The following is a 27,542-nucleotide window of genomic DNA, read 5'->3' on the forward strand; positions in this document are numbered from 1 at the left end:
CTTCCCTATCTCATCAGAAATCCGCTCACAAGAACCTACTTAAAAGCAGAGGTTCACTTGTTCGTAGAAATAGGGGTCAAAGAGGAAGTTCTAAGAGAATTCAGGGGAAAGGGATTCTTTGGAATCAGAAAGTATCTGCTCAGCTCCTTTATCAGAACTTTATCAGAAAGTTCAAATTGTGCATGCTGACTCTATCGTTAATAATTCCCTCCCTACCCACTCAAGTTTGTTTTGAGCTTTCTGTTTAAAAAAGGATGCGTATTTCCACATCTCTCTGGCTTTCACATTGCAAATACCTTTGTTCCATTGTGGGGAGGAATGGGGAGGGAGGAAGATCGCTATCCGTATAGAATCCTTCCATTTGACCTTTTTACCACCCCTTGTATATTTACAAAATACAGCACATCTAAGATAGGGTGTACATGTATACCCTAAGTTACATGAGACACACATTAAAGGATCATAAGAGAGCTTGTTCAGTGATACAACTTGCACCTGCTTCCATTTGGAGAAACTGGGACTTGGAATAAATTGGGGGGGAAATCACGCTTGCTTCCTACTCAAAGAATTCCCTTCATTGGGGAAGATCTGAATTCAAAAGCAGGCAGAGCCTTTCTACCAGAAGAAAGAATCCTGAAAATTCAGTTAGCTATACTCAGGCATCAAGAGTTCTTACCAGATAGTAATGTTCTTCTTCAGACTGGTGGGCCTCAGATCTCAGTTACACATACAAATCCCACCCATGCTTGTCTCAAGATGAGAGTTCTGCAGCAATACTTAGCAAAAGATGATCTCTAAAGCTCAGACAACATGTTCTCAAAGTTGACTCCCCCAAGAGAAGGGTCACAGTGTCCTGAGAGAGAGAGAGCATTCAATCTCCCTGTTTCATCTACAAGTATCACCTTCGGTGCCTCCAACTTTGGGAGGGGAGCCTATTTCAACAATTTACTAATTCATGGTCATCTGGACTATGTGGAGAAAAAGATACATACTAATATTGAGGGCAATTTACTGGGCTCTCAAGGCTTTCCTTCCTCACTTGCAAGGCATAGTAGTCCAACTTGTTAGGTACAACACAACAGCAGTGTCCTATGTAAATAAGCAGAGGAGTTCATTCCCCTCAGCTGTGCAGAGAAGCTGTAGCACCATGGAACTGGTGTATCCTCACACTTTACCACATAGTCCTACATTGGGTGGGTTGGGCAAAAACAACAACTTGGCAGGTCAACTGAGCAGGGGCAGAAGAGAACAGCATGAATGGTCTGTAAACACATCAACATGACGTCTTTGCAAGTCTGAGTTATCTGTAAATAGATCTGTTTCCAGCAAAGCACAATGCCAAGTGCCCAAAGTTCTGTTTGAGAGCAGGAGAGCATTCCATTTAGGATGTGTTTCTACTCAACTGGTTTCCTCTCATCCAAAAAGTAATACAGAAGATGTAGCAAGATACAGCCAATAATATGGTTATGACAATGGTTTCCAAGCTTCCTTCATCTCTCCAGAGGAGTATATTTATTTAATGTATTACTTTAGCGCCTAGGTGCCCCAGTCATGAACCAGGACCCTATTGTTCTAGGTGCTGTACAAACACAGGATGAAAAGACAGTCTTTTTGTTCTATCACCATGGACCTGTTGTCTCAGTAGACCAGCCAGATTTATCACTCCAACCTTCCATTCAGTACACCTGATAGCATGGGCCATAGGACCTCTCTAGATCTGTTAGTTCTTTTGCCGCGTCTTGATTGTTTCAGGATATCTATCAACTCACAAGGGCTATGACTTCAAGTGGAAAAGGCTTACAGTTTGGGCATTCAATAACATAGTCCCAGCCTCAGCTCCAATCCAGCTCTGTTTGCTTTGCTTGAAACTTTCTGATACCTGCTTTACTGTCTGTGAAAATTCATCTAGCTGTCATATGTGCTTACCACATACTCATTGATAACAGGATTGTATTTACTCATGGCAGAGTAAAGAGATTTATGAAAGGTCTAGTAAGCATCTATCCTCCAGTCAAAGGTTCAGCCCCATCATGGGATCTTAATTTAGTGCTTACTCAATTTATGAAGCTGCCCTTTGAGCCTCTGAATGTTCACTGTTTGTCTATCAATCAAAATAGCATTTATAATAACGATAGCATCTGGCAGGAGAGTAAGCGAATTGCATGCTGATGACTGATGTGACCTTCACAGTTTTCCACAAAGCCAAAGTTGTTCTCCATCCCCACCCGAAATTCTTGCCCAAAACAATAATTGATTTCTATCTCAACCAATCATTTATCTACCAATAGTCCTTCCCAAACCTTATGCAAACATCCACATACCAGATACTAAAAGCTTTCTACCTAAATAGAACCAAAGAGTTCTAAAAAGTCACTAAATCTTATGCGCAAAATAAAAGGCAGACCATTACTTCAGAAACTGTCTAAGTGGGTTATGCTGTGCATTGAACAGAGCTACAAATTGGTCTCTGTTCCCTCTCCCTTTCCAGATAGGGATTAGAGCCCATTCCACAAGGGCAAAAATGGCCTCTGTGACATGCCTTAGGCATATTCCCATTGTGGAAATCTCCAGAGCTACAGCATGGAGTTCTAGCCGTGTGTTTACATAATGCTATGCACTAGACCTGGTCAGATGCTCTATTTAGAAGAGCATTACTTCTGTCATTGTTTATTTAGGACTCCTTGTCTCCACTTTCCTTGGATGACGTTACTGTTGATCAAACTGTCCCATGAGTGGGAATGTACAGAGGCCACTCGAATTAAAAATGAAGATTATTCACCTATAATTGGAGTTCTTTAAGATGGACGTTGCATATTCACACTTCCTGCCTACTTCTCCTCTTCCTCAGAGTCCTAATTATAGTCTTGGATCTGAGAAGGTGGTGGTAGGAGCAGAGGTGACTGGAGTACCTTGCCTTCAGTGTTCAGGAACAGTGAAGGAAGGTGTAGGAGAGGGCGTGAGAGTGCTCTAGTGGGCACCGCTATAAAACATTCCAGTGCGTAAGCTCCATTGCAAGTGCATCCAATGAGTGGGAATGTGCGGAGGCCACTTGAACTCCTGTTAGAGTTGAATCACCTTCGTTTAAGCTAGCCTGACCACCTGCCTAACATAGTAGGCTGTTGAATTTTGCCAAGTGATATGGCGTTGGTGAAACTATTACTGGATTACTGTGTCCAGTTTTGGTGTCAACACTTTAATTTTTTTTTTTCAAATTGGAAAGAATTCAGAAAAGAGATAAAGAGTGATTTTGAATTCTGAAAAACTAGCTTTTTAGGGAGACTTAAGATAAATATACTTTATCTAAGACAGTTAAGTGTTTTGAGCATGATCTAGAAGTACCTACCTAGAAAAGAGATTTCTGATAGAGGGCTCTTTAATTAACAAAGGCATAGGAAAATCCAATGACTGGAAACTGAAACTAGACAAATTCAGACTGGAAAAAAGGTGCATGTTTTGACCCATGAGGTTAATTAATCATTGGAACAATTTAGTAAGGGATGCAGGGAATTCTGTCACTTGAAATCTTTAAATACAGATTAAAATAATTTCTAAGAGATGTGCTTTAGCTCAGACAGAAGTTACGGTCTTGATGCAGGAATTACATGGCTTTTGTTATGTTGGCGGTCAGAATGAATGATGATGATAGGCCCTTCTCACTTTAAAGTTTTATTCTATAAAAGGGCCTGATTTTTCGGGAAGGTGCTGAACATCCACTTTTGAGAATCCATCTACTTTAAGGTTTCTCAGGCAGATGGATTCAATTTGAATTCTTTTCAGTTAAACACATTGCAATATTAGACTTCCAAATATATATTGTGCTCTTAACTAATGTTTATGGTTTGTTCTTTTCGAAAAGCCTATGATGATCTCTTCTTTTGTATGCTGCTTCTTGTTTTGCCCTTGTCTCTTTCACTTTTGCTGTTCTTGTACTCCCTCATGCTTTCTCTTCTCTGATCTTATTACATGTTTCAGCCTGCCTCTTCCTGTTCATCTGTGCTCCCACGGTACAAGGTATTTAGTCACTTTGCTAAACAATATATAGGTAATATTAATGCAAGATTACTGACACTTTCCAAAAGGAAGGCTTTATTTCTGCTCTTTCCCTGACCATATACGTAAACTTTGCATTTGGTCAGATGTTGTCTTGGTACAATTTCTTTCCTGTCCTCCAGGCTAACAACACTTTCCAGTGACCTTTGCAGGGAAGTGGAATAGAAGAACTTAAGCAGGAAGGATAGGTTTCGCTCTTTCTTCTGATTAGTATCCTCTCTTGTTTATTTTTTAAATATAAACTATTATGCAACACTCCTCCCCGAAGTTGTCAGTTTAAAAACTGCTGCTTCTGTTGCTTATCAAAGTGCAATCATTGCCCTTGTGAAAATGAATACAATTCTATTCTGAAAAATTACCATGAAAAAATATCAGAGGGGTAGCCCTGTTAGTCTGAATCTGTAAAAAGTAACAGAGGGTCCTGTGGCACCTTTAAGACTAACAGAAGTATAGGGAGCATAAGCTTTTGTGGGTAAGAACCTCACTTCTTCAGATGCATGAAAAAATAGTAGCTTCTTACTCAGTTGTCCTGCTGCTTATGTGTCTGTTTCGTTTAGTGACAGAAAGCACCAGGTGATTGTGGGGCAGGAGCCAGGACGGTGAGCAGCATCTGAAGAATGCTGCTGTAGCTTGTAGCCAGTTGCAGTCCTTTGTTGTTAGAAAGCTGCTACTGGTAATCCTAATTATTTTAAAAGGTGTTAATATTGGGCGTCAGGGCAATGTTCATACCCTAGTATCTTGCTCTTCCTGCTCTCTGGCCCTCCCACACTGTGAAAAATCCTGTCTTTCTTCCCCTCTTCTTTAGAGTGAAGAAAATCCTGTGTCAGTGTTCTTAACGGTTGTGTTGTGTGGTGGGATATTGTGAGGTATCGTTGTAATTAGTCTGAATGGATACACTTTTGAAGCAATTTGCTAGAGTTATGTTTGCATTGTGTTTGCACAGTTCACTTAATAGTTTCCTTAATCTCTGGTTAGAGTCACAGGATTGCAGCTTTAGGTGGTTAGTACTGGCACTAGTGGTGAGAATCCTCACATAAAGATAGGGTTACCGTCCGTCCGTATTTCCCTGGACATGTCCGGCTCTTGCGTCTTTAAATAGTCGTCCAGGAGGAATTGGTAACAAGGTTAAAAGGTCCGTGATTTTCCCCCCTCCCCTCCCTCCCTTTCATCAGAGTGTGGCGCGGCTGATTGGGCGGCTGGGCCTGATTGCGCCGCTCCCATTGGCCTCCAGCAGCCAGAGCCCCTCCCCTACTCCCCCCATGCTGCCTGCAGCCGGGTGTAACCACACACACAGCTCCACCGGCAGCGTGTTTTGCCTACATGTGGAGCCAGCAACTGACCTGCATGGGCATGGTAAGGGGAGTCCCGGGGGGCAGTCAGGGAGCAGGGGGAGGGTGGTGAATATGGGGTGGGGGCGATGGGTTATATTCTTTTGTGGTGCTCGAGCTCCAGCAATATCCAGGGCCGGGGGCCCTGCTCCAGCAATATATGGAGCTGGGTCTCTCCCCCGGCCCTGCCTGGAGTGGGCCCCGGACTCCACCTGCTGCCCCCCCCGTCCCTGCCCGAAAGAAAGCAGTGCGCCCCTCTCCCCTGCCTGCTTGTGCTGCCCAAGTAGCACATTCCTACGCCCTCCCGGCAGCAACTGCTGTCTGCTGCTCCAGGGTCTTAGTGCCCCCCGTCCACTAATGGCAAGGCAGGCTGCCCTTCCACCCTAGCCCTGAGCCTCTCCAATGCCCCAAACCCCTCATCCCCAGCCCTTGTCCCCCCCACACCCTAATCCTCTGCCCCAGCCCTGAGCCCCCTCCTGCATCATGAAACCCTCATCCTCAGACCCACAGCCCTCACCCCTGCATCCCCTCCTATCCCCAAACTCCCTCCCCCTTCCCACACACCCTCTCCTGCCCTCAAACTCCCTCCCAAAGCCTGCACCCCCTTCCTTTACACCGCCTCCCACCCCCAAACTCCATCCCAGAGCCTGCACCCCTCACCCCCTCCTGCACACCCACCCTCTTCCCCAGCCCGGAGCCTGCACCCAGCACCCAAACTCGATCCCGGAGCCTGCACCCCTCCTGCACCCTAATCCCCAGCCCAGGACCTGCACCCCACTGCTCCTCCCTCCACCCAACCCCCCTCCCAGAGCCTTAGGCAGGTGCGGGGGACGGGTTCTGGGCACCATCAAAATTTCTACAAACCTGCCACCCATAAGGGTCGGGGCAGTCAGGGGACAGGTAGGGTCCTAGGGGGACAGTTAGGATTGGGGGTTCTCAGGAGGGGGCAGTCAGGGGACAAGAAGCAGGGAGGGTTGGGGATTCTGAGGGGGGCAGTCAGGGGGTGGGAAGTGGGAGGGAGTGGATGGGGCGGGGCTAGGGCGGGGCTCCCCCCACCCCCGGTGTCCTTTTTTTTTTTTTTTTTTTTTTTTTTTGATTGTGGAAATATGGTAACCCTACGTAAAGATAGAATTATTGTGGGTTGGTGGTTGGGTCTTCTGAGCCTGCAGAGGTTATGAGTAGATGGTAAAGAGCTTGGATTCCCAGGGAGACCCAATCTCTCACTGAGTAGCTTGTATGGAGCTGGAGGCTTTGGTTAGGCCTTGGATTGCTGCAGGCCTCAATTAGGTTGTCCAGAATTTGAGAATTGGGATGGGGGAGGGGGGAGTTAAGGTTGCTAACTTTCTAATCGCTGAAAACTGGACACCCTTGCCCCATCCCCTGCTCTGCCTCTTCCCCGGAATTTCCCACACACCCCCATCGCTCACTCTGCCCCCCAATCCCGGGACTCACCTGCTGCCTACAGAGCCGGTCTGGGAGGAGCTGATGTGGAGCTTGCCCGCCTGCCCAATTAGGACACCGTGGTCGGGCTCTGACTTAGAAAAGGGGCTAGGGGCAATTGGGGCACAGTGGGGAGGTCAGTCCCTGAAGCGAGGGGCCAGGAGGAATTGCGGGAAGGTCAGTCTCTGGAGTGAGGGGCTGGGGGGGGCACTTGGGGCACAGGCTGAGGGGGTAGACATGATTTCCTCTCCCCCAGGCAGTGGTGGTTCTGGTATCTTCCTCTTCACCGGAATCTGGAGCTTTGTGTCTGGGAGCCAGTTCTCTCTGTCAGCAACTGAGTAGCTCCTCCAGGTAGTCTGGTGGCACCTTAAAGACTAACAGATTTATTTACCCACGAAAGCTTATCCTCCAGGTAGCAGCTGCTGCTCTTCCGTCTTGATGGGGAGGCTGATTGTAGTTACTCTGGTAACCAACTTTTAGTGTCTGGTCATCAGTACTGACTGGAGACTGCCAGATCCCCTTTTGGACTGGACTTTCTGGTCAAAAACCGGCCACCTGGCAACCCTAACTGGGGAGGATGGGGCAAAGGATAGGTTGTGAGTAACTCTGTTTCAACATTAGTTCCAATCAGTTATAACTGTGCAAATGAAAACAATAGATTGTCAGAGGTATAACTGAAGACCTAATTTAGGTTACTGAGCTTTACTACTTGTGGTGATGCATAAGAAGGAAAAAGCTAGAGCCCTGCGCAGATACAAAAGGTTACATCCACAGAGCTGCAGGGTTCTAGTGACAATGAGTGAGACCATCAGGGCCACAGCCAGCAACCGGGCCAGGAGCTACAGCGGTGAAAGCAGCAGCATGTCGGGCTGCTGCTTGCAGGAGCCAGCATCCAGCCTGGGCAGCTCCTCCGGTGTGGCTGTGCCGCCCCCAGCCCTGCCTACTGGGACAGGCACCAGGCTCACCAGCAGCTGTACCTAGTCACATACGACTCGCACACTCCCGGACAGGAGTCCCATCAATGTTATACATCGGCAGTAGGGGTAGTCTGTGCATTCGAACAAAATATCTTGTAAGCATGGGTAACCTTCAGTGAGAGCACTTAATCTCTTTCTACTAGTAGGCATACATAGTTCCTTGCAAACTCTTTTTTGCCCAGCACATCATGTTAGTGGAATTTCTTGCTCTCTTTGAAGAGAAACCTTGGTATGCTATTTTTAGCTCTTGAAACGTGACAGGTGCCCTAGGCTAGGGTCTGTTTGAACAGGGCCTGAGGCTGACTCACTTCCATTCCTCCAGGCTAGGTCAAAGTGCTCTTGTCCATCGCCTGTGTGAATCAGGAGTGTATTGGCACCTTCTATTTATGGCTGGCTTTCAAAACCAGGACTTTACTAATTGAACTACTAAAGCAAACCCCGCTGCAAAGCTAAACTAAAAGTGGATGAGACAAGTGGATAAAATCCATGTCCAGCTACAGGAAAAATAAATCACGTAACAACTCCCGGAAAGCATTCACTGAAGTAAAGAGCTACTGTATAAAAAGGTTTCAGAATAGCAGCCGTGTTAGTCTGTATCCGCAAAAAGAACAGGAGAACTTGTGGCACCTTAGAGACTAACAAATTTATTTGAGCATAAGCTTTCGTGGGCTACAGCATCCGAAGAAGTGGGCTGTAGCCCACGAAAGCTTATGCTCAAATACATTTGTTAGTCTCTAGGGTGCCACAAGTACTCCTGTTCTTTTTGTATAAAAAGGAATAGCAAAAGGTGTCTGTCCTGCTCTGTCTCAATGTTTTTCTGTCTTGAGTTTTAAAACTAATATTTACAAATTGTGATAAGGCTAGCACAAAACAAATACATTGTTCTTAGTTATTCAACAAAAGTTACTTTGTTTCCAATTTAGCTTAATTTGTTTGCATGTGTGTATATATGTTTGTTTATTTGGTTGGTGCACTTTTAGTCTTTTATAAGATCTCTACTTCAGCTGTAGATGGTTTAACTGTCACTGAGTATTTTCCATGCGAGTGTTTGCCCTTTGCTGGAGAAGGGGGGACAGGAAGGAGGGGGCGTTTAAGGTGATGGGGAAGTGAAAAGAGAAAATGAAAGTTTCTATGTGACATGAATTTTTGGTCTCAGTCCAGTTCCCCGTGGATGTTTTGCAGGTGGTCTGTGCTTCTCTCTTAAATGTGTATTTATAACCTTGGCCCTGATGGTTCCATCTAGACTCACTTTAGAGAAGATTTTATTTTATCTGTGCACAGACCCCTGCAAAGGAAAGGAAGAAAGCAGGTCATCTGGCTACACAATCAGCAAGAACAGGTAGTTTGAAAGGGACAGCTGGCTGGTCCTTTTCTGCCCTTAGGACACTGTGAGGTGATGGGGTCTGTAGGGGAGGAGTGACGTTCTGAATTCTCAACCCAAAATATCATGTTTTAGGAGACGGATAGAAGTTCAGGATGGTTTTTGTGTTACTTGAATCAGTTGGTTCATCTCTAATGAGAGTTGGCCTTTTTTGAACAGCTTGCAGTAATCAGCTGCCTAATTTGTCTGTCTCTCTTGTGGCAGAATAAGCTTCCGTTCTCCAGTGAAACTGATGAAAAGTGGTTATTACTGAAAGCATACAACTTTCAACACTATTTTCTGTTATTCTTGGGATGTCTGATTTTTATGAAAAGTTGCACTGAGTGAGCATGGCAGTCATATATCCTATGTATAAGTTTCATGGCATGCTGTCCATTTCTCCCAAGTGCAAACTCCTATCTTGTTTTCCTACTCCTTCCCTATCACTGCATATATTAGCCATTTATTAAAACATATTACTTTTCCCCCTCAAGTATTCCACATGCTTCTCAATTTCCTTCTCATAGGTTATCCATCATCCTATTAGTAATGTTCTATTGGGTGGACTATGGACTATAACTTTGTCAGAAAATCTCAGTGTTTCATTTGAGCAAGACAAAGTGCACTTTGTGACTCATCTGAACCAAATAAGTTGTTTTTAAAAAAAATCTGTGGTGTCTTTGCGAATTGAGTGGTCTCAATTTTTATAGGTAGTCTATTTTTGTGTCAGATACAGTCAAGGCTATAAAACTTACTCATCCAGTTCTAGTCTACTAACACATTAACGTGTACGAATACATGTTATGAATCTTGATATAATGACAATCACAGATATACAGTGAATGACATTGAGCATATTGTAATTGGTTCATGGTTATAATAAACTCGTAGTGACCTTAGGCACAGAGTGGATTGGAAAATTAAATTAAAAATTAATGTAGAGTACAAAAGATTTTTTTTTTTTTTTAAATCATTGACTTTTACCCATTTTGGTAAGTTAGGCATCACGCTTCCAAAGTGACAGACAAATTTGAAGATAATTCAGAGAGCAGATGGTAACAAGTTTCATAAATAAGACTCATAAGGGAAAGGTTTACAATTGGGAGCGTAGTCATTCTAAAGAAAAGACTGAGGGGAGACACTGATTTTATAAATACATAAAGAAATATTTTAAAAAGAACACTGAGCAATTCTTCTTCCTAACATAAAAATAAAAGGTGGAACTAACATGATGCCTGCCTACCATTACTTTGATTACTCTGCTTGTATTTACTACATCTCTTTTTGTCATCCTTTGCCTCATTTATTTAGATCACGGAGATCAAAAAGTAAAGTAAATTCCTGTCTTTAGGCACCAGGAGGCATGGTAGATTTTAGGGCTGTTGGGCTGAATACGAACGTATTCAGTTTAGTATATCGGTTGCACAATACATCTTTATAACTTTCTGGTGTTGGTTAGGAAGTTATGGTGCTAAGTGCCACCTTGTTTTGGAGGGTTTTTTGTTTTCAAATTAACCCTTCTTCTGGTTATCTGATGCACTGTAGATCTGTATTATTTGTGTCCCAGGCCCAAGCATGTTTTGTTCTTTTGTACTGGGCTGAAGACTATCTGTACTTGGTAAATGGTATTTCCTTAATATGGAAGGAGAGAAGAAAAATATATTCACATGCATATTTGTATTAACTCCTACACACTTGACTTGGGGCAGGAAAGAAGAGGTTGGTTGGTGGTGTTGGATAGTGCTGCCTGTGGCTGTATCAACCTGAAGGATGGTGGCATAGGCAAGAAATTACTTGTTTTTACCATACTTCAAAATAAGCTAGGACCTTACAATTAAAGAACACCATGGTTCCTGACCCAAAGAGTGTACAGGCTAAACATGCGACATAACAAGGGAAGATCAAACTAGAGGGAAGTGAAAGGAATGACTTTCTGACCGTCTAGGTTTCAGAGTAGCAGCCATGTTAGTCTGTATCCGCAAAAAGAACAGGAGTACTTGTGGCACCTTAGAGCCTAACAAATTTATTTGAGCATAAGCTTTCATGGGCTACAGCATCTACAGCCCACTTCTTTGGCTCACGAAAGCTTATGCTCAAATAAATTTGTTAGTCTCTAAGGTGCCACAAGTACTCCTGTTCTTTTGACCATCTAGGTACTTTTATGGGCCTCATCACTGTAATATTTCGGTGTCTGGCAGCTGTCACCAAAATGAGTGTCTGGTGGTTGAGCATGTCTTGTTTAACATTTGTTTTTAAAGTTTTACACTTCAGAAATGACTGTTCCAAGCTGTGGAAAAGAGTGAAATTTAAATAATCACACATACAACAGCATATTTGCTAAACTAGCTTGATGAACTTTCTTACTTCAACATTATTTACTGAACAGAAATTCATGTCTCATTACTTAAGTGTTCATAAAGCAACTTCTAGTATAATAACCTTGGATCAAAATTATGTTGTCCAACTGAATGTTAATGCACACTTGTGCAAAGATAATGTCTTTGATCTGACAGATATTATGTATATTTAACAACTGTTAGACTACTAGATTTGTTTTCTAATGTTTACAGATTTATTAAGATGTTTATGTATATGCATAACATTCTCCCTGTATGTTTTCTTTTCTTTTCCAGTAACATCACAATCAGTTGCTATGAATGATTGTAGATTATTTCAGTTTCTCTGTAAAAGGATTGATGGGACAGTAGAAAGTTAACTTAGAAGAAAGATATTTGAGTGACTTGAGGTGCATGAATAGTAAGGAAAACAAACAAAAAAGTTGCTTAATGGGAAAGCTGTCTTAAATGAAAAATTCAAGTTTTTGAGGTTGCATCTTGAATCATATCACTAAACAGCCAGCATATATGGCCTACCATACTTTTACTAGCTGCTATTGCTTATGACATCACTTCTGTCAGTGATGTGCAGTTATCTACTTTACAGGAGACTTTCCCTGGCTAGGGAAAAAATGGGCAAGCTGTCTGTAAAGGAAATTTTAAAATGGCTTTGGAGCGGAGCCCGGAGCTGGAGCGCGGACCAGTAAGTTTTTGCCCAGAGCTGGAGTGGAGCCGGAGCAGAGCAATTAAAAAAATTTGATTGCTCCAAATCCCTGTTTTAAAATACAGCTTCCCAGACTCCTCATCTGAATTTAGTGACTTCAATCTGAGTGGGAGTCTGAGAAGTTACATGCAACACAAATTTAATGTTATTAAGCTGCAGTTATCCACTCAAGTTTTGCTTTTATGAAAATGGAAACACAGGCTTGAGTCAGTGAGTATGTCACCTAAAATAAAAGGTTTAACCACAGAAGCTTAACCACTGGCTGCCTTAAGAGCCACTACTGCTGTGAAGCACCGCTGCAGAGCTTGGCTGCTGGCCGTGACTTCGCCTAGTTCTAACTGTCACTTGCTCTCTGAAAACATGTCTTGCAAAGTGATATAATGATGAAGGGCACTTTTATTTAAAACAATCACTCACTTAAACACAAAGCACCAGTTTTTGCAGAAGGCTTAAGATATATGAAATACAAAAATGACTTGGAGAGTGGCTGAGGAAGCTTGTGGGTTTTACAGGAGAGCTGCCTGCACTCAAGTTGTTTGGTCGTAGGACTCTGACATAGTTATAGTGTATGAGTTGCTGTGTGTTAAGTTACAGTAGTGACTTTTGGAAAAGTACATTCTTTGTTTACGAATTTGAACCTCCTGAGCTACAGTCATTTCAGCATGCAATTTAGGACCTCTGATTTTTAAGTGGCACATGCGTTGCGGGGGAAAGAGCTCTTTGCCTCTTTTGCTGAGTTATGATGTATGTAGAAGGTGTGAAAGTGGTATTTTAATGGGAGGTGGGTGTTTCAGCATATGTTACATTATACACAAGTCCTATCTACCCTGTATTTTTCCCCCCAAAGACTTTACAACTGGAGAATTTATAGATTTATGTCACAGATAACAAGCAACTAAAACTCGACTGAGGGGAAGGAATGTTCTTATTCACAAATTCTTACAACAGTTTTTTTTAAAACACAGATGTAACTCAAATACTTAATTGTAGAGGGGGAGTGATGGATCTCTTTGCTAAAGATTCAGCCCAGCCCGATCTCTCACTTTGTCCCTCAGTTGCAGACATAGAGTTCCAAATCTACATGAAGTTCTCCAGGATAAATTTCTGGGTGAAGACCAGATCTAAAATTCTTGATATTGTGGTTAAAAATGAACTAATAAAAAAACCTTTTCTGTCAATGCTATCTTTTTCTACTCACTACTTCCATTGCACCTCACCTTTAAAGTCCTGGATGGCCTGGGTGGGTTCAAGACATATAGAAGTAAAAAATAATGGGTTACTTGAGAACTTGTCTATTATACTTGTATTGGCAATTAGTTTGACTGGAAGACTCATGTTCTGAGTTACTAGGATTAAACTTTCTAGGACTGATGGCTGTAATTTCTCAGTTGAGATTCCACTGACTTTGCAATTTGGGATTCAGAGCCCAAGTCCTAATGAGCTTGATGTTATGATATAGGAGCTAAATTAAATGGATCTTGTTTGATTTTTTTTTTCCTATGTAGTTTGTAATGTTGTAAGTAAGTGCTTGATTGCTAGGATAGGCACTCTGTAATACAAAACAGTTAATAGATTAAGAAAACTTCTTTTTTTGTTTGCATATTTAACATAACTTAATCGATCTACACAGGAGTGTTTGGAAAACATTAAGGTTGTAACTCAAATACACAAAAGCAAGCTAATTCAAAGCTAAGACTGATGCTGGAATGACCTGTTCCCACTAATGCCACTGTTAAGATACTGCAGAACGTTTACGCTAAGATTAACTATTTGGAGCCCCACATAATATTGAAGCATACCAGGATGAGCGGGGCTGTATTTGCAGCCTTGTATTTGAAACTTTGATTTTGAGTTCTAAAGTTTGGAGGCTGACAAAGCAATGCTGTAAAATGACATCCTGGGGTTCTGTATCCTCTTCTCACTTTACAAGTAAAAAAAATGTTTTTTTCTAACTGCAAAGTTTATAAACTCTGCTTTTGAGTTCACAGGCTAACTGAGTTCTTTCTGTTATCAATAATAAAGTTTCTGTAATTGATATGCAAAATATTGTCAGTGTGCAAGGCAGTGTAGAGTAGATTCTATCTTCCATAAGAGAAGAGCAGCAGTTGAAAAAGCAAACAGGATGTTAGGAATCAGTAAAAAAGGGTTAGAGAATCAGATGAAGAATATCTTATTATCCTTATATAAATCCATGGTATGCCCACATCTTGAATACTGCGTACAGATGTGGGCTCCGCATCTCAAAAAAGATATACTGGCATTAGAAAAGGTTCAGAGAAGGGCAACTAAAATGATTAGGAGTTTGGAATGGGTCCCATATGAGGAGAGATTAAAGAAATTAGGACTTTTCAGCTTGGAAAAGAGGAGACTAAAGGAGGATATGATTGACATGTGGAGAAAGTGAATAAGGAAAAGTTATTTACTTGTTCCCATAATATAAGAACTAGGGGCCACCAAACGAAATTAATAGGCAGCAGGTTTAAAACAAATAAAAGGAAGTTCTTCTTCACACAGTGCACAGTCAACTTGTGGAACTCCTTGCCTGAGGAGGTTGAAAAGGCTAGGTCTATAACAGGGTTTAAAAGAGAACTAGATAAATTCATGGAGGTTAAGTCCATTAATGGCTATTAGCCAGGATGGGTAAGGAATGGTGTCCCTAGCCTCTGTTTGTAAGATGGTGGAGATGGGTGGCAAGAGAGAGATCACTTGATCATTACGTGTTCGGTTCATTCCCACTGGGGCACCTGGCAATGGCCGCTGTTGGCAGACAGGATACTGAGCTGGATGGACCTTTGGTCTGACTCCGTATGGCCATTCTTATGTTCCTAACTGCACTGTGAAGGAAAACAGTATTTTGATAGCAAAATTAGCTAAAAGGGCTCTACAGAGTACATTAAAGTACTACTTTTTACATAGCACTATATTTATAGACTAGACCTCTGAGACTTTTTATAAACTAAACTCCATAATTAGATTGAATAAATAAGTTGGATAATGGTATCTTTTGCTTTAGCTGCTGAAACAGAAGGGAAGGGGCCAAGAAAGCTGCCTCAGTGGTCTAGTGGCAACACTCTCTAGATCAGGGCTGATTTCTCTCCCTTGGCCACAGTGGCTGAATATTGTGCAGTGAATCAAACTTTGAAGGGAGCTGGCCAGTGTTGGGGCTAAAAAGTTAATTAAATGCCACCTTCTTAAGAGAATTGCCCCTCCCCCCCTCCCCCCCCCCCCCCCCCCGGCATCCAGTGTAATATCTTTTCCTTAGCTCTATGGAAAGCAAATCAATCTTCTGGTTAGAGCTGATTGGGAAACCAAACTTCAGTTCTGCACAAATTTGAGATTTTTAATTTTTTTTTGTTCCAAATGGGATGAAAAACCACAATTTAAAATCACAGAACTGAAACTTGGCAATTTTTTTCCATTTTGGAAATACTGAAATGCAGTATTCTGAAATGAAATATGCTCCCTGGCATCTCCAGCTGCCCACCTGCTTAGCTGCCATGAAGATAGTGACCCTGGAAGCCCTGGCAGCTGCTGACTCAAATTGTTAGTCTGATCAATTCAGCCACTGACTAGCTTCTGTGAGTGGCAGTGAAACTGATAATTTATTAATTTCAGTCAGCAGTTGTCAGGGTTTAGAGTTCCTGACTCCCTAGTGGCCCCCTGATGGGCTGCCTTGGACCCAGAAAGCCTGGAAGTCCCAGATCCTCATTAGTAGGCCTATTGGGCTGACCAGGAGCCAGGAACGGGAAGCCCTAGGAGCACTGCCTCCCAAGCTCTGAGGCTCAGCCAGTGAGCAGAAGGGGAGCCAGGAGCCTGGGAGTGCTTGCTGTGCTCCAGGCTACCAAGGGCCTTGGGAGTTAGGGCTCCCCGACTCACAGTGAGTCAGTGGATCCAGGTAGCCCAGTGGTCCCCAATTCCAAGGCACTCTGCATAGCCGGGTTGCCCTAGAACAGTGGCTCTCAAACTTTTTTACTGGTGACCCCTTTCACATAGCAAATCTCTGAGTGCAACTCCCCCTTATAAATTAAAAACACTTTTTTATATATTTAACACCATTATAAATGCTGGAGGCAAAGCGGGATTTGAGGTGGAGGTTGATAGCTTGCGATCCCCCTGTAATAACCTCGTGACCCCCGAGGGGTCCCGACCCCCAGTTTGAGAACCCCTGCCCTAGAACTAAGTGGATGAGATAGGAGGAGACCAGGCAGGGTTCCATCAGAAGTTTGTCTAAGTCAGTTTCCACAAAATGTTTAGATTTTGATGAACCAGTAAAGTGTTATTGGAAAAAATGTTTCAACTTTGCTGTCCAGCTCTACTGCTGATATGAAATGAACCTCAAGTATTTGAGTATTTTTTGTCTTGAACTTTGCTGATATATGACAGGTGTAATACACTGTTATTCACTATTCTAAAATCTTTTAGGATATAATGGAAGTCAAAAGTAAGGCAGACAATTGAAGTAGTTGAGTTCTAGTCAGTTTTAAACTAGAAATTAAAGAATGATGCTCAGTTACCATTTAGGGTAATGTTTCAGTGTTTGACCATGATATTCACTACTGATGCTTATTGATTAAAAATAGCTAATCAGCTACAATACTGTCATGCTCGTGCTTCCTTCATGAATAAGCAACTTGGATGAATAGCTGACTTTTAATTCAACCAGTCCTTCAGTTACACTAGAAAAATTGGATTCAGAACATAGACAAATGTGGTGCTTGCATAGAAAACTTGGAATTGAGCTGTGCATCTCTGGTGGGATAATCAATTAGTCACTAAGACATGGTATTGAAGCTTTTGTTGTTGCCCCTCATCTTTCATAGCAAAAGTCTGGGATTTTCATGGGTGGGGGGAGGGGGAGCTGGGTACTCATGTAACTTAAGTAACAATAGCTTTCATAAACTGTTTGTGCAAGGCAAATATAATGCTTCCAGTTATGTTTGTTAATGTTATGGGGTTAAGAATATTTCTGTCAGTAACTAGCTTTCCCTTTACTTCACAGCTTTCATCCAGTCGGATAGCATAATAGAAGTGCTACGCTTCAATGAAGGAGGCTTATTGCAGGTAAACAGTCATAAAGTAAGACCATATCAGTTTAAAGTTTTAGCTCACCTCTGTCTTTTATCACTTCTGTAACTTTCATCCCTTTTTTAACTTGCTAGCTGCATTCAATGTATTTTGGTTTAGTGGATCTTGATTTAAGTAAATTAGGAAGTACGGCTAAAACTGTGGATTTTCTTAACTGACTTTATGAAATCTTCAACATATTTTTTTCTATTGTCTTACTGCAAGCTGATGAATAATTAAACTGCACTGTCTGAGCAATATTATTCCTTTGAATGGAACATTAGATAAGGGCATCGCAAAGTCTGTGTATACACTAGGCATAACTTTTGCTAAAATTTCCCACCATTACTACCACTTTTTCAGCCCATTAGTGGTAGCAGAGTGAGTGGGACCATTAGCGTAAAGAGGTTTCTAGGTAGCTGCCATTGTTTTTAGGCACTGTTATCGATCCCTATGTCATGTGCACCTACTCTGACAGGGCTTAATACACCATTGGCTGCCAGTACCTTGTTTGTGCTAGCACTCCTACCTTTACTGCCATCAGTTGAGCTTAAGCGATAGTAGCTTAGATTCCTTTGCATTTGGCAGGGCTGTTTGAGTTCCTTGTTTCTTGCTCCTGCAACCTTTTGATGGCAACTGGCCCGCTGTATACTTCCTTAGTACCTGCCATTATGTCCAAAAATAACAGTGTAGTGCCTTGGCTTGATTCAGCTAAACTGATCAGCAATGAAATTGCTAATGTTAAGATTTAAATTGTCATCGGACTTCGATGTGAACACCCTTGATGAACAGGGTAGTTTGTTTCTCTAAGTTTTCGTTTCAGGCTGTCTTCATCCATTTTAAAGGTTGTCCTCACAACCATCATGGGTAGAGATCTAGTCTAAGATTTCATTTAAAAAAAATTATGGAGCACAATCTTGTGGCAAGGTATACAGGTGCATAATTACATTTATACATGGGGCTCTGCCTAATGTGCAAGGCCTTGTGTGCATGATAAATTTGCACTCATTTAACTTAAGGTGTGGTTTAACTAAAATCAATTTTAAATAGGTAAAAACAAGGGTGTGGATACTCTTATTTTGATTTTAGTGACTTAATTCTGTCTTGCTTAAAATGATTCTTTAATTGAATTAAGTTAAACAGAAATAAGCCTGGTTTAAACTGAAATAAGTGTCCTTGCAAAGGGTTTGCACTAGTTTAACTAAGTAAACCAGGTTAAAATCATACCTTTAAACTAAACTTGTGCAAGTTCCTCATGTAGACAAGTCCCACATTTCTCGTTTGTTACTATCACAGTTGGGAAGATGATGAAATTCATGACAACTGAGAGCCCTTTGGTACTTGGTCTTATGATAGTTAACAAGCTTAAAATCCAGTAGTGCTTGCAAGTTGGGTGAAGATTGAGAGCCCTATAATTCTGGGTTTATGACTCAATTATTTGTTTCGGGATTACAGAGATTGTAAACTCTACTTGTAGCGCACCTGAGCTGTAAAAGCTATTAACCCTGAAATATACAATAGGGCTAGTATTCATGACAACATCTAGCACAATTACTTCCCTGTTGGTCCCTATACATTACTATAATACAAATATGTACGGCTAAGACACTGTATACAAACTTGCATGCAAACAAAATCTCAAATTACAGTTAAGATTATTAGAGGAAATAGCCTTTATACAAAATACGTATTAAGATTGTTATAATTAATGCTTAAGGGTTTGGAGGTTTAAGAATGCAAAGGACTAGAAAAAGTAACTAGCAAATATATATTCAGTTATTAAATTGGAATGTGTATATTCACCCTACAAATTCTAATGCCACTATCTCTGAGCCACCAGACCTGCTAATGCACTTTATCATCATATCAATCTCTAATTGTATACACCTTAGTCAAAAATATACATACATCAGTGATTAGTGAGATGCATAAGCAGGTGGCTCAGAAATAATGTTATTGGCATGTGTAATGACAGATTTTCTTATGCCATTATCGTCATGTAATGGTCTTGTGTATTTTAACTGTAGCACTAGCAATAGATAATATTGTCCAGGAACATTTTTCATGTTTATGGACCTTTTGAGGGCAGGGCATTTGGTAATGTCTAGCAAAAGTATATGCAATCTCTGATTTCCTTTGTAAAATATTTCAAACTTCCTAGCATTTTACAGGTTACCTGATATAGCACTTGGAAAATGCCAGTCAAAGTTGTTCCTGCAACCTTAACTCTGTACCCTTGTATGTGTATAATGATGGTCTTATTACCTGATCATGTACTATTTCTGAAATACAGTCCTACAATTATTTTTCTATAACTTTTCTAAGGTGCATCATTTAAATGAATGAGGCAAGAACTCTATTGAGTGCTTGATTTTTCTCACTGCAGCTTGCATCTAAATGAAGACCTATTTAAGCAATAGTACATGATCATAGAATTTGTGTCATGTATGTGCAGATAACATTTGCAGGGCTAACATTCACAATATAGGTTTTTGTATAAAGTTTGTATTCTAGCAACTTTAACTGTAAGTTAGTAAACTTACTATGGCTTCCATTGGTTGTTGCTGGTCCAATTTTATTCACATGCTCTGAAAGTTGAGTATGTAAAACTTTAATGATTTACTCTTATATTAAAAATGTACTTAGCAAAAATAGTATAGAAAGGTACAGTAAAGGCCAAAATGTTTGTACAGTTCAAAGGCCAGTTCTTTTGAGTTATCATTGTACAGTATATTGTACTCTCAAGCTATTTCATTTTGATGTTTTCTTGCTATAATAGTAAACTATTTTTCTCCTTGTTCTGTAGTTTTTAATATGGTGGTTTGTCAGTTACTCATTTCAGCTGATCCATTGCAACACAACAGAGAAAATATATTTATCATAAGTTCAACTTGCATATCTTGTCAGAGAACAGTTATTTTTACGGAAGCTGTAAACTCTGCAGTGTCTACTTCTGTAGTGTTACACTGCACCACTGTCAGAGTGCTTTTACGCATCACTATTCAAGACTGAGCATTCACCTCTCTATGAATAAGTTCTTATAAAAATGAAAGGTTTTTCTGGGTCACCTGATGCTGTAGAATGAGAATCATAACAATAACTTAAGTTTTGAATTTTAAAAAAGCTTGTCTGAAGGTCAGATACCAGCATTCAGATAATATTTAAAATAACTGATTTTGTATGCAGAACTTCAGTAATGGAATTAAGAAACATTGTATCAAACGTTCTTGGGTGTCCTCTCCTTAAGGAAGTGATACGTATCTCAGGGTAAGAAGCAAACTTTTATACCCCGGAGGGAATTTACTTATCCAGTAGACAAATTACAAAAGTGCCAACTGTTGCACAATTTGCTTTATCTACTGGTGCTGAAAGGAAAACTAGTCTTGTTATTGATTTTAAGATCAAAACGTGTATATATACCTGGAAAATACACTCACAGTAGAACACTGCTAATTCATATTAGTTGGGAGCCCATTACAAATTACTGCACTCTGAGATTTTGACCACCAAAAGCAAGGAAAATGTGTGCCAAAATGTAGTCAAAATATCTTTATTGTTTATAATACTTAGTATAATTGTTTAGTTTGTTTTTAATTGTTAGTCACCCACAGAGTATAGAAATCTAATTTATTAGTAATAGTCTATATCAAATTTTATAAAAGTAAAGAAGCCTTGGTGAGTGAGAGATCTTGCAGCAGGTTGCTATTAAAGTGCTGCTGAGAAGTAGGGGAGAGAGTCATTTTTTCTGTGAATTATGGCGTGAGTGTACTAAAACAGTGGTTCTCAAAGTCGATCTGCCACTTGTTCAGGGAAAGCCCCTGGCGGGCTGGGCCGGTTTGTTTACCTGCCGCGTCCGCAGGTTCGGCCGATTCAGGTTCAGCTCCCACTGGCTGCGGTTCGCCGCCCCAGGCCAATGGGGCCTGCGAGAAGAGGCATGGGCCAAGGGATGTGCTGGCCACCACTTCCCACTGCCCCCATTGGCCTGGAGCGGCGAACTGCGGCCAGTGGGAGCCGCGATTGGCCGAACCTGCAGATGCTGCAGGTAAACAAACCGGCCCGGCCTGCCAGGGGATTTCCCTGAACAAGCGCACCTACTAAAGTATGCACAAGTATGATGTTCTGCTTGCCTTAAGGGAACAACGTAGAAGATTTAAGTGCAACAGTTTAGATTGGAATATATGGTTGAATTAATGCATGGTAATTGTGTCCATGATAGAGGTAGGGTTTTAGCTGTGTTAATTTTGCAGATTTGGTCACCTCCACCTACATTCTGTATCCAAATCCATGTCCTCTGGGACTATATACAGTATTCCAAACCTGGAAGCTTTCTCAAATAGCTTCTGTGTAAAGTACCAATGAACTTCAACTTTTTTTCCTCCAAAAAACATGGACCAGGTGAAACCAGGGATTGAAAATTGTGCAGGCATGGCAACTTTCAGTCCTGGGTGAATAAGTTTTTGACCCAATATTTTGGTCTGAATAGCTAGAAAAATCTTTACACCAGTAGACATTTGTCATTGTAGGCTTCCTGCCTTACAGCATTCATTTCTAACCTTGATGATTTAAGATGACAGAATTTAAAATCTAAAATTAATCTCAAGAGGGAGGATAATTTTTGATCTTCAAAATTTTGATAGTACTCATGTTTGTCACTTGAAGATATTATACTCTCATGGCAACAAAGGGAGACTGCCAAGAGGTGAACAACTTAACCAATAATGAGGGTTATAGCTGTAGACTTCCTAAAACTGTTGGCTCTATAATAGATTTAAAAAAATGTGTTGTACTACACCTTTTGTTGGCCCTTGTTTGGCATGACCTGTGAGTTATTCGTAACTAACATAAATGAAAACTTCACACTACACTAACCATAATTTTCTTTCACAATAGAGACTTACCTTAAGTCGCAAGTAAACCTGTCCAGGAGGATTTAGCAAGTCAGAGTCATCAAATTGTGCAAGAGGGATGTTGGCAGTTCTGCAGCTATTCAAAAGCTGGCTGAAAGTTTGCCAACATGTCTCCCTCCTACAGAAGGGAGATGTATACCTGGGGGCAAGGAAAGGGAGATGTATAGAAATAAACTATAATTGCTATCTGTCAACAAGATGTGACCCTATGTTAGGCTGAATGATACTTTACCACATCTTTTAAAAAACTGTATTTTTAAAAACAAATACAAATAAACACCTTTAACTTTCAGAATAAACTCTTCATGGCTGTTGACAAACAAGCAAATTTGAAGTGTGCGCCAAGGGCTGCTGTCCCCTAAGAAAGGGATTTACTCTAAACTTGAGGCAATACAGAAGAGGGGGCGTGTGTGTGTGTGTGTGTGTCTCCCCCCCTCCTCCCCCCATTTGTCTAATATTTACTCACCCACTCTAAGTAGGGCAGTTATCTTCTAGGCTAGTGATCCACTTCTCACCTTAAATGGCTGTTAGGTACTGCTCCGTACGAAATTAGTTCGAATTTATAGAAGCCGGTTTTATTGAAATCGGTTGTATACAGCCGATTGTGTGTGTCCACACAATAAAATGCTCTAGGTGCTCTAGTCGGCGGACCGCGTCCACAGTACAAGGCTAGCGTCGACTTCTGGAGCATTGCACTATGGGTAGCTATCCCACAGCTATCCCACAGTTCCCGCAGTCTCCGCCGCCCCTTTGAATTCTGGGTTGAGATCCCAATGCCCGGATGATGCAAAACAGTGTCGCGGGCGGTTCTGGGTACATGTCGTCAGGCCCCTCCCTCCCCCGTCACAGCAACGGCAGACAATAGATTCACGCCTTTTTACCTGGGTTACCTGTGCAGACAACATGGAGCCCGCTCAGCTCAGCTGAGCTCACCGTCACCATATGTCCTCTGGGTGCCGGCAGACGTGGGACTGCATTGCTACACAGCAGCAGCTGCTAACTGCCTTTTGGCGGTAGACGGTGTAGCATGAGTGATAGTCGTGGGGCTGGCAGCCGTAGGGCTGCATTGCACCAGCCCCTTGCAGGCGATGGTATATTATGACTGGTACCCATCGTCGTCATACTGGTATGGCTGTCAATCATGGCCACCTGGGCAGACATGCTACTGTTTTGATGATGATGGTTACCAGTCGTAATATACTATTTTCTGCCAATTGCCCAGTATTGTCTGCTAAGCACCCAGAAGAGGCCGAGGGCGATGCTGGGTGCTGGCGGACGTGGGGCTGGCAGACGTGGGGCTGCATTGCTACACAGCAGCAGCCCCTTGCCTTTTGGCAGATGATGGTATTTTATGATTGGTAACCGTCATCATCGTACTGGAGAGGCTATCACTCATGCTGCACCGTCGGCTGCCACCTTAAGATGTAAAAAATAGATTTGTTCTGTATTCATTTGCTTCCCCTTCCTCCGTGAAATCAACGGCCTGCTAAGCCCAGGGTTTCCAGTTTAATCTTTGGGGGGACCATTCTGTGTGACAGTTGTTTGTGTTTCTCCCTGTTCCTGTACCTGTACACCATGTCGTCACTCGGCCCTCCCGCCCTCCCTCCTTCTCCTGGTCCATCAGATACTACTTTCACGCCTTTTTTCTGACCAGGCGCCATAGCTAGCACTGGGATCATGGAGCCCGCTAAGATCACCGCGGCAATTATGAGCACTATGAACACCACGCGCATTGTCCTGGAGTATATGCAGAGCCAGGACATGCCAAGGCGAAACCCGGACCAGGCGAGGAGGCGATTGCAGCGCGGCGACGAGAGTGATGAGGAAATTGACATGGACATAGACCTCTCACAAGGCACAGGCCCCAGCAATGTGGAAATCATGGTGTCACTGGGGCAGGTTCATGCCGTGGAACGCCAATTCTGGGCCCGGGAAACAAGCACAGACTGGTGGGACTGCATCGTGCTGCAGGTATGGGACGATTCCCAGTGGCTGCGAAACTTTCGCATGCGTAAGGGCACTTTCATGGAACTTTGTGACTTGCTTTCCCCTGCCCTGAAACGCCAGGATACCAAGATGAGAGCAGCCCTCACAGTTGAGAAGCGAGTGGCGATAGCCCTGTGGAAGCTTGCAACGCCAGACAGCTACCGGTCAGTCGGGAATCAATTTGGAGTGGGCAAATCTACGGTGGGGGCTGCTGTGATCCAATTTGCCAGGGCAATGAAAGACCTGGTGATAGCAAGGGTAGTGACTCTGGGCAACGTGCAGTCAATAGTGGATGGTTTTGCTGAAATGGGATTCCCAAACTGTGGTGGGGCCATAGACGGAACCCATATCCCTATCTTGTCACCGGAGCACCAAGCCACCGACTACGTAAACCGCAAGGGGTACTTTTCAATGCTGCTGCAAGCCCTGGTGGATCACAAGGGACGTTTCACCAACATCAACGTGGGATGGCCGGGAAAGGTACATGATGCTCGCGTCTTCAGGAACTCTGCTCTGTTTCGAAAGCTGGAGGAAGGGACTTTCTTCCCGGACCAGAAAGTGACCATTGGTGATGTTGAAATGCCTATTGTGATCCTTGGGGACCCAGCCTACCCCTTAATGCCATGGCTCATGAAGCCGTACACAGGCAGCCTGGACAGGAGTCAGGACCTGTTCAACTACAGGCTGAGCAAGTGCCGAATGGTGGTGGAATGTGCATTTGGACGTTTAAAAGCGCGCTGGCGCAGCTTACTGACTCGCTCAGACCTCAGCGAAAAGAATATCCCCATTGTTATTGCTGCTTGCTGTGCGCTCCACAATATCTGTGAGAGTAAGGGGGAGACCTTTATGGCGGGGTGGGAGGTTGAGGCAACTCGCCTGGCCACTGATTACGCGCAGCCAGACACCAGGGCGGTTAGAGGAGCACAGCAGGGTGCGGTGCGCATCAGAGAAGCTTTGGAAACGAGTTTTGTGACTGGCCAGGCTACTGTGTGAAACTTCTGTTTGTTTCTCCTTGATGAACCCTCCAACACCCCCCCCCCCCCCCCCCGACCCGGTTCACTCTACTTCCCTGTAAACCAACAACCCCACCCCACCCTCCCCTCCCGCTTGCAGAGGCAATAAAGTCATTGTTTTTTCACATTCATGCATTCTTTATTAGTTCCTTACAGAGGTAGGAGGATAATTGCCAAGGTAGCCTGGGATGGGTGGGGAAGGAGGGATGGAAAAGGACACACTGCATTTTAAAACTTTAACTCTTATTGAAGGCCAGCCTTCTGATGCTTGGGCGATCATCTGGGGTGGAGTGACTGGGTGGACGGAGGCCCCCCCACCGTGTTCTTGGGCGTCTTGGTGAGGAGGCTATGGAACTTGGGGAGGAGGGCTGTTGGTTACACAGGGGCTGCAGCGGCGGTCTCTGCTCCTGCTGCCTTTCCTGCAACTCAACCATACGCTCGAGCATATCAGTTTGATGCTCCAGCAGACGGAGCATTGCCTCTTGCCGTCTGTCTGCAAGCTGACGCCACCTATCGTCTTCAGCCCGCCACTTACTCTGTTCATCCCGCGATTCAGCCCGCCACCTCTCCTCTCGTTCATATTGGGCTTTTCTCATCTCCGACATTGACTGCCTCCACGCATTCTGCTGTGCTCTATCAGCGTGGGCGGACATCTGCAGCTCCGTGAACATCTCGTCCCTCGTCCTACGTTTTCTCTTTCTAATGTTCACGAGCCTCTGCGAAGGAGAAACATTTGCAGCTGGTGGAGGAGAAGGGAGAGGTGGTTAAAAAAGACACATTTTAGAGAACAATGGGTACACTCTTTCATTACAAGGTCGCATATTTCGGCTTGCAGGCAGCCATCGTAGGCCACAGTGTTTTGGCTTTTTTATCCTTCTTAACATGCGGGAAAGGTTGCAAACAGCAGCGCATTTCCCATATAAAGGATGAATTGGGTTGTCCATTTAAAATGGGGTTTCAATGTAAAAGGAGGGGGCTGCGGTTTCCCGGTTAACATGCGGCACAAACACAAGTAAACCCCCCCCCCCCACACACACACGATTCTCTGGGATGATCACTTCACCCCTCCCCCCACCGCGTGGTTAACAGCGGGGAACATTTCTGGTCAGAAGAGCAGGAACGGGCGCCTCTGAATGTCCCCTTAATAAAATCACCCCATTTCAACCAGGAGAGCTTTCTGGAGATGTCCCTGGAGGATTTCCGTTCCATCCCCATACACGTTAACAGACTTTTCCAGTAGATGTACTGGCCGCGATTGCCAGGGCAAAGTAATCATTAAACACGCTTGCTTTTTTTTTGTAATGTTTACAAATATTTACAAAGTTACACTCACCAGAGGTCTCCTGTGTGCCCTGAGGGTCTTGGGTGAGTTCGGGGGTTACTGGTTCCAGGTCCAGGGTCACAAACATATCCTGGCTGTTGGGGAAACCGGTTTCTCCGCTTCCTTGCTGCTGTGAGCTACCTACAGTACCTCCATCGTCATCTTCCTCGTTCCCCGAACCGTCTTCCCTGTGTGTTTCTCCAGTGAGAGAGTCATAGCACACGGTTGGGGTAGTGGTGGCTGCACCCCCTAGGATCGCATGCAGCTCCGCGTAGTAGCGGCAAGTTTGCGGCTCTGCCCCGGACCTTCCGTTTGCTTCTCTGGCTTTGTGGTAAGCTTGCCGTAGCTCCTTAATTTTCACGCGGCACTGCTGTGTGTCCCTGTTATGGCCTCGGTCCTTCATGGCCTTGGAGATCTTTTCTAATACTTTTCCATTTCTTTTACTGCTACGGAGTTCAGCTATCACTGCTTCATTTCCCCATATGGCGAGCAGATCTCGTACCTCCCGTTCGGTCCATGCTGGAGCTCTTTTGCGATCCTGGGAGGACTCCATCACAGTTACCTGTGCTGATGAGCTCTGCGTGGTCACCTGTGCTCTCTACGCTGGGCAAACAGGAAATGAAATTCAAACCTTCGCGGGTCTTTTCCTGTCTACCTGGTCAGTGCATCTGAGTTGAGAGTGCTGTCCAGAGCGGTCACAATGAAGCACTGTGGGATAGCTCCCGGAGGCCAATAACGTCGAATTCCGTCCACACTACCCCAATTCCGACCCGCAAAGGCCGGTTTTATCGCTAATCCCCTCGTCGGAGGTGGTGTAAAGAAACCGGTTTAAAGGACCCTTTAAACCGAAAGAAAGGGCTTCGTTGTGTGGACGTGTCCAGGCTTAATTCGGTTTAATGCTGCTAAAGTCGACCTAAACCCGTAGTGTAGACCAGGCCTTATGCAGAGCATTTTACTCCTAAAGAATAAATACACCCTTTCTTCTACTATTAAGGAAGTGGCAAGAGAACCTCAAGCTCACTCTAAGGCCATGTTT

At 43.3% G+C, this 27,542-nt stretch overlaps 2 protein-coding genes across 4 annotated transcripts in view; one reads left to right on the forward strand and one right to left on the reverse strand.

Moving 5' to 3' along the window:
* Positions 1–27,542, forward strand: part of TMEM131 (transmembrane protein 131) — a 171,486-nt gene that overhangs the window by 10,751 nt on the left and 133,193 nt on the right. For 2 of the 3 annotated variants that reach the window (XM_008167357.4, XM_024104406.3), the window contains exon 2: positions 17,215–17,291. In XM_008167357.4, coding sequence (XP_008165579.3) covers positions 17,215–17,291 — 77 coding nt within the window. The remainder of the gene's footprint in view (positions 1–17,214; positions 17,292–27,542) is intronic. The other variant, XM_042840820.2, reaches the window with a different exon arrangement.
* On the reverse strand, positions 25,318–27,423 carry LOC135980772 (uncharacterized). Its single transcript, XM_065580835.1, has 2 exons — positions 26,519–27,423; positions 25,318–25,924 (listed from the first exon to the last, which is right to left on the reverse strand). The coding sequence occupies exons 1-2, from the start codon at positions 27,057–27,059 to the stop codon at positions 25,422–25,424; spliced, it is 1,044 nt and encodes a 347-aa protein (XP_065436907.1). The 5' UTR covers positions 27,060–27,423; the 3' UTR covers positions 25,318–25,421.

This window comes from Chrysemys picta, chromosome 1, assembly GCF_011386835.1.
Source record: "Chrysemys picta bellii isolate R12L10 chromosome 1, ASM1138683v2, whole genome shotgun sequence".
Lineage (NCBI taxonomy): Eukaryota > Metazoa > Chordata > Testudines > Emydidae > Chrysemys > Chrysemys picta.

What these genes read in the sequence shown, in the direction of transcription:
- LOC135980772 (XM_065580835.1), bottom strand. Translation starts at nt 27,059, where the DNA reads ATGGAGTCCTCCCAGGATCGCAAAAGAGCTCCAGCATGGACCGAACGG. An exon ending in GGGCACACAGGAGACCTCTG is followed by an intron (nt 25,925 to 26,518) that starts GTGAGTGTAACT and finishes CTCCTCCACCAG; the next exon opens with CTGCAAATGTTTCTCCTTCG.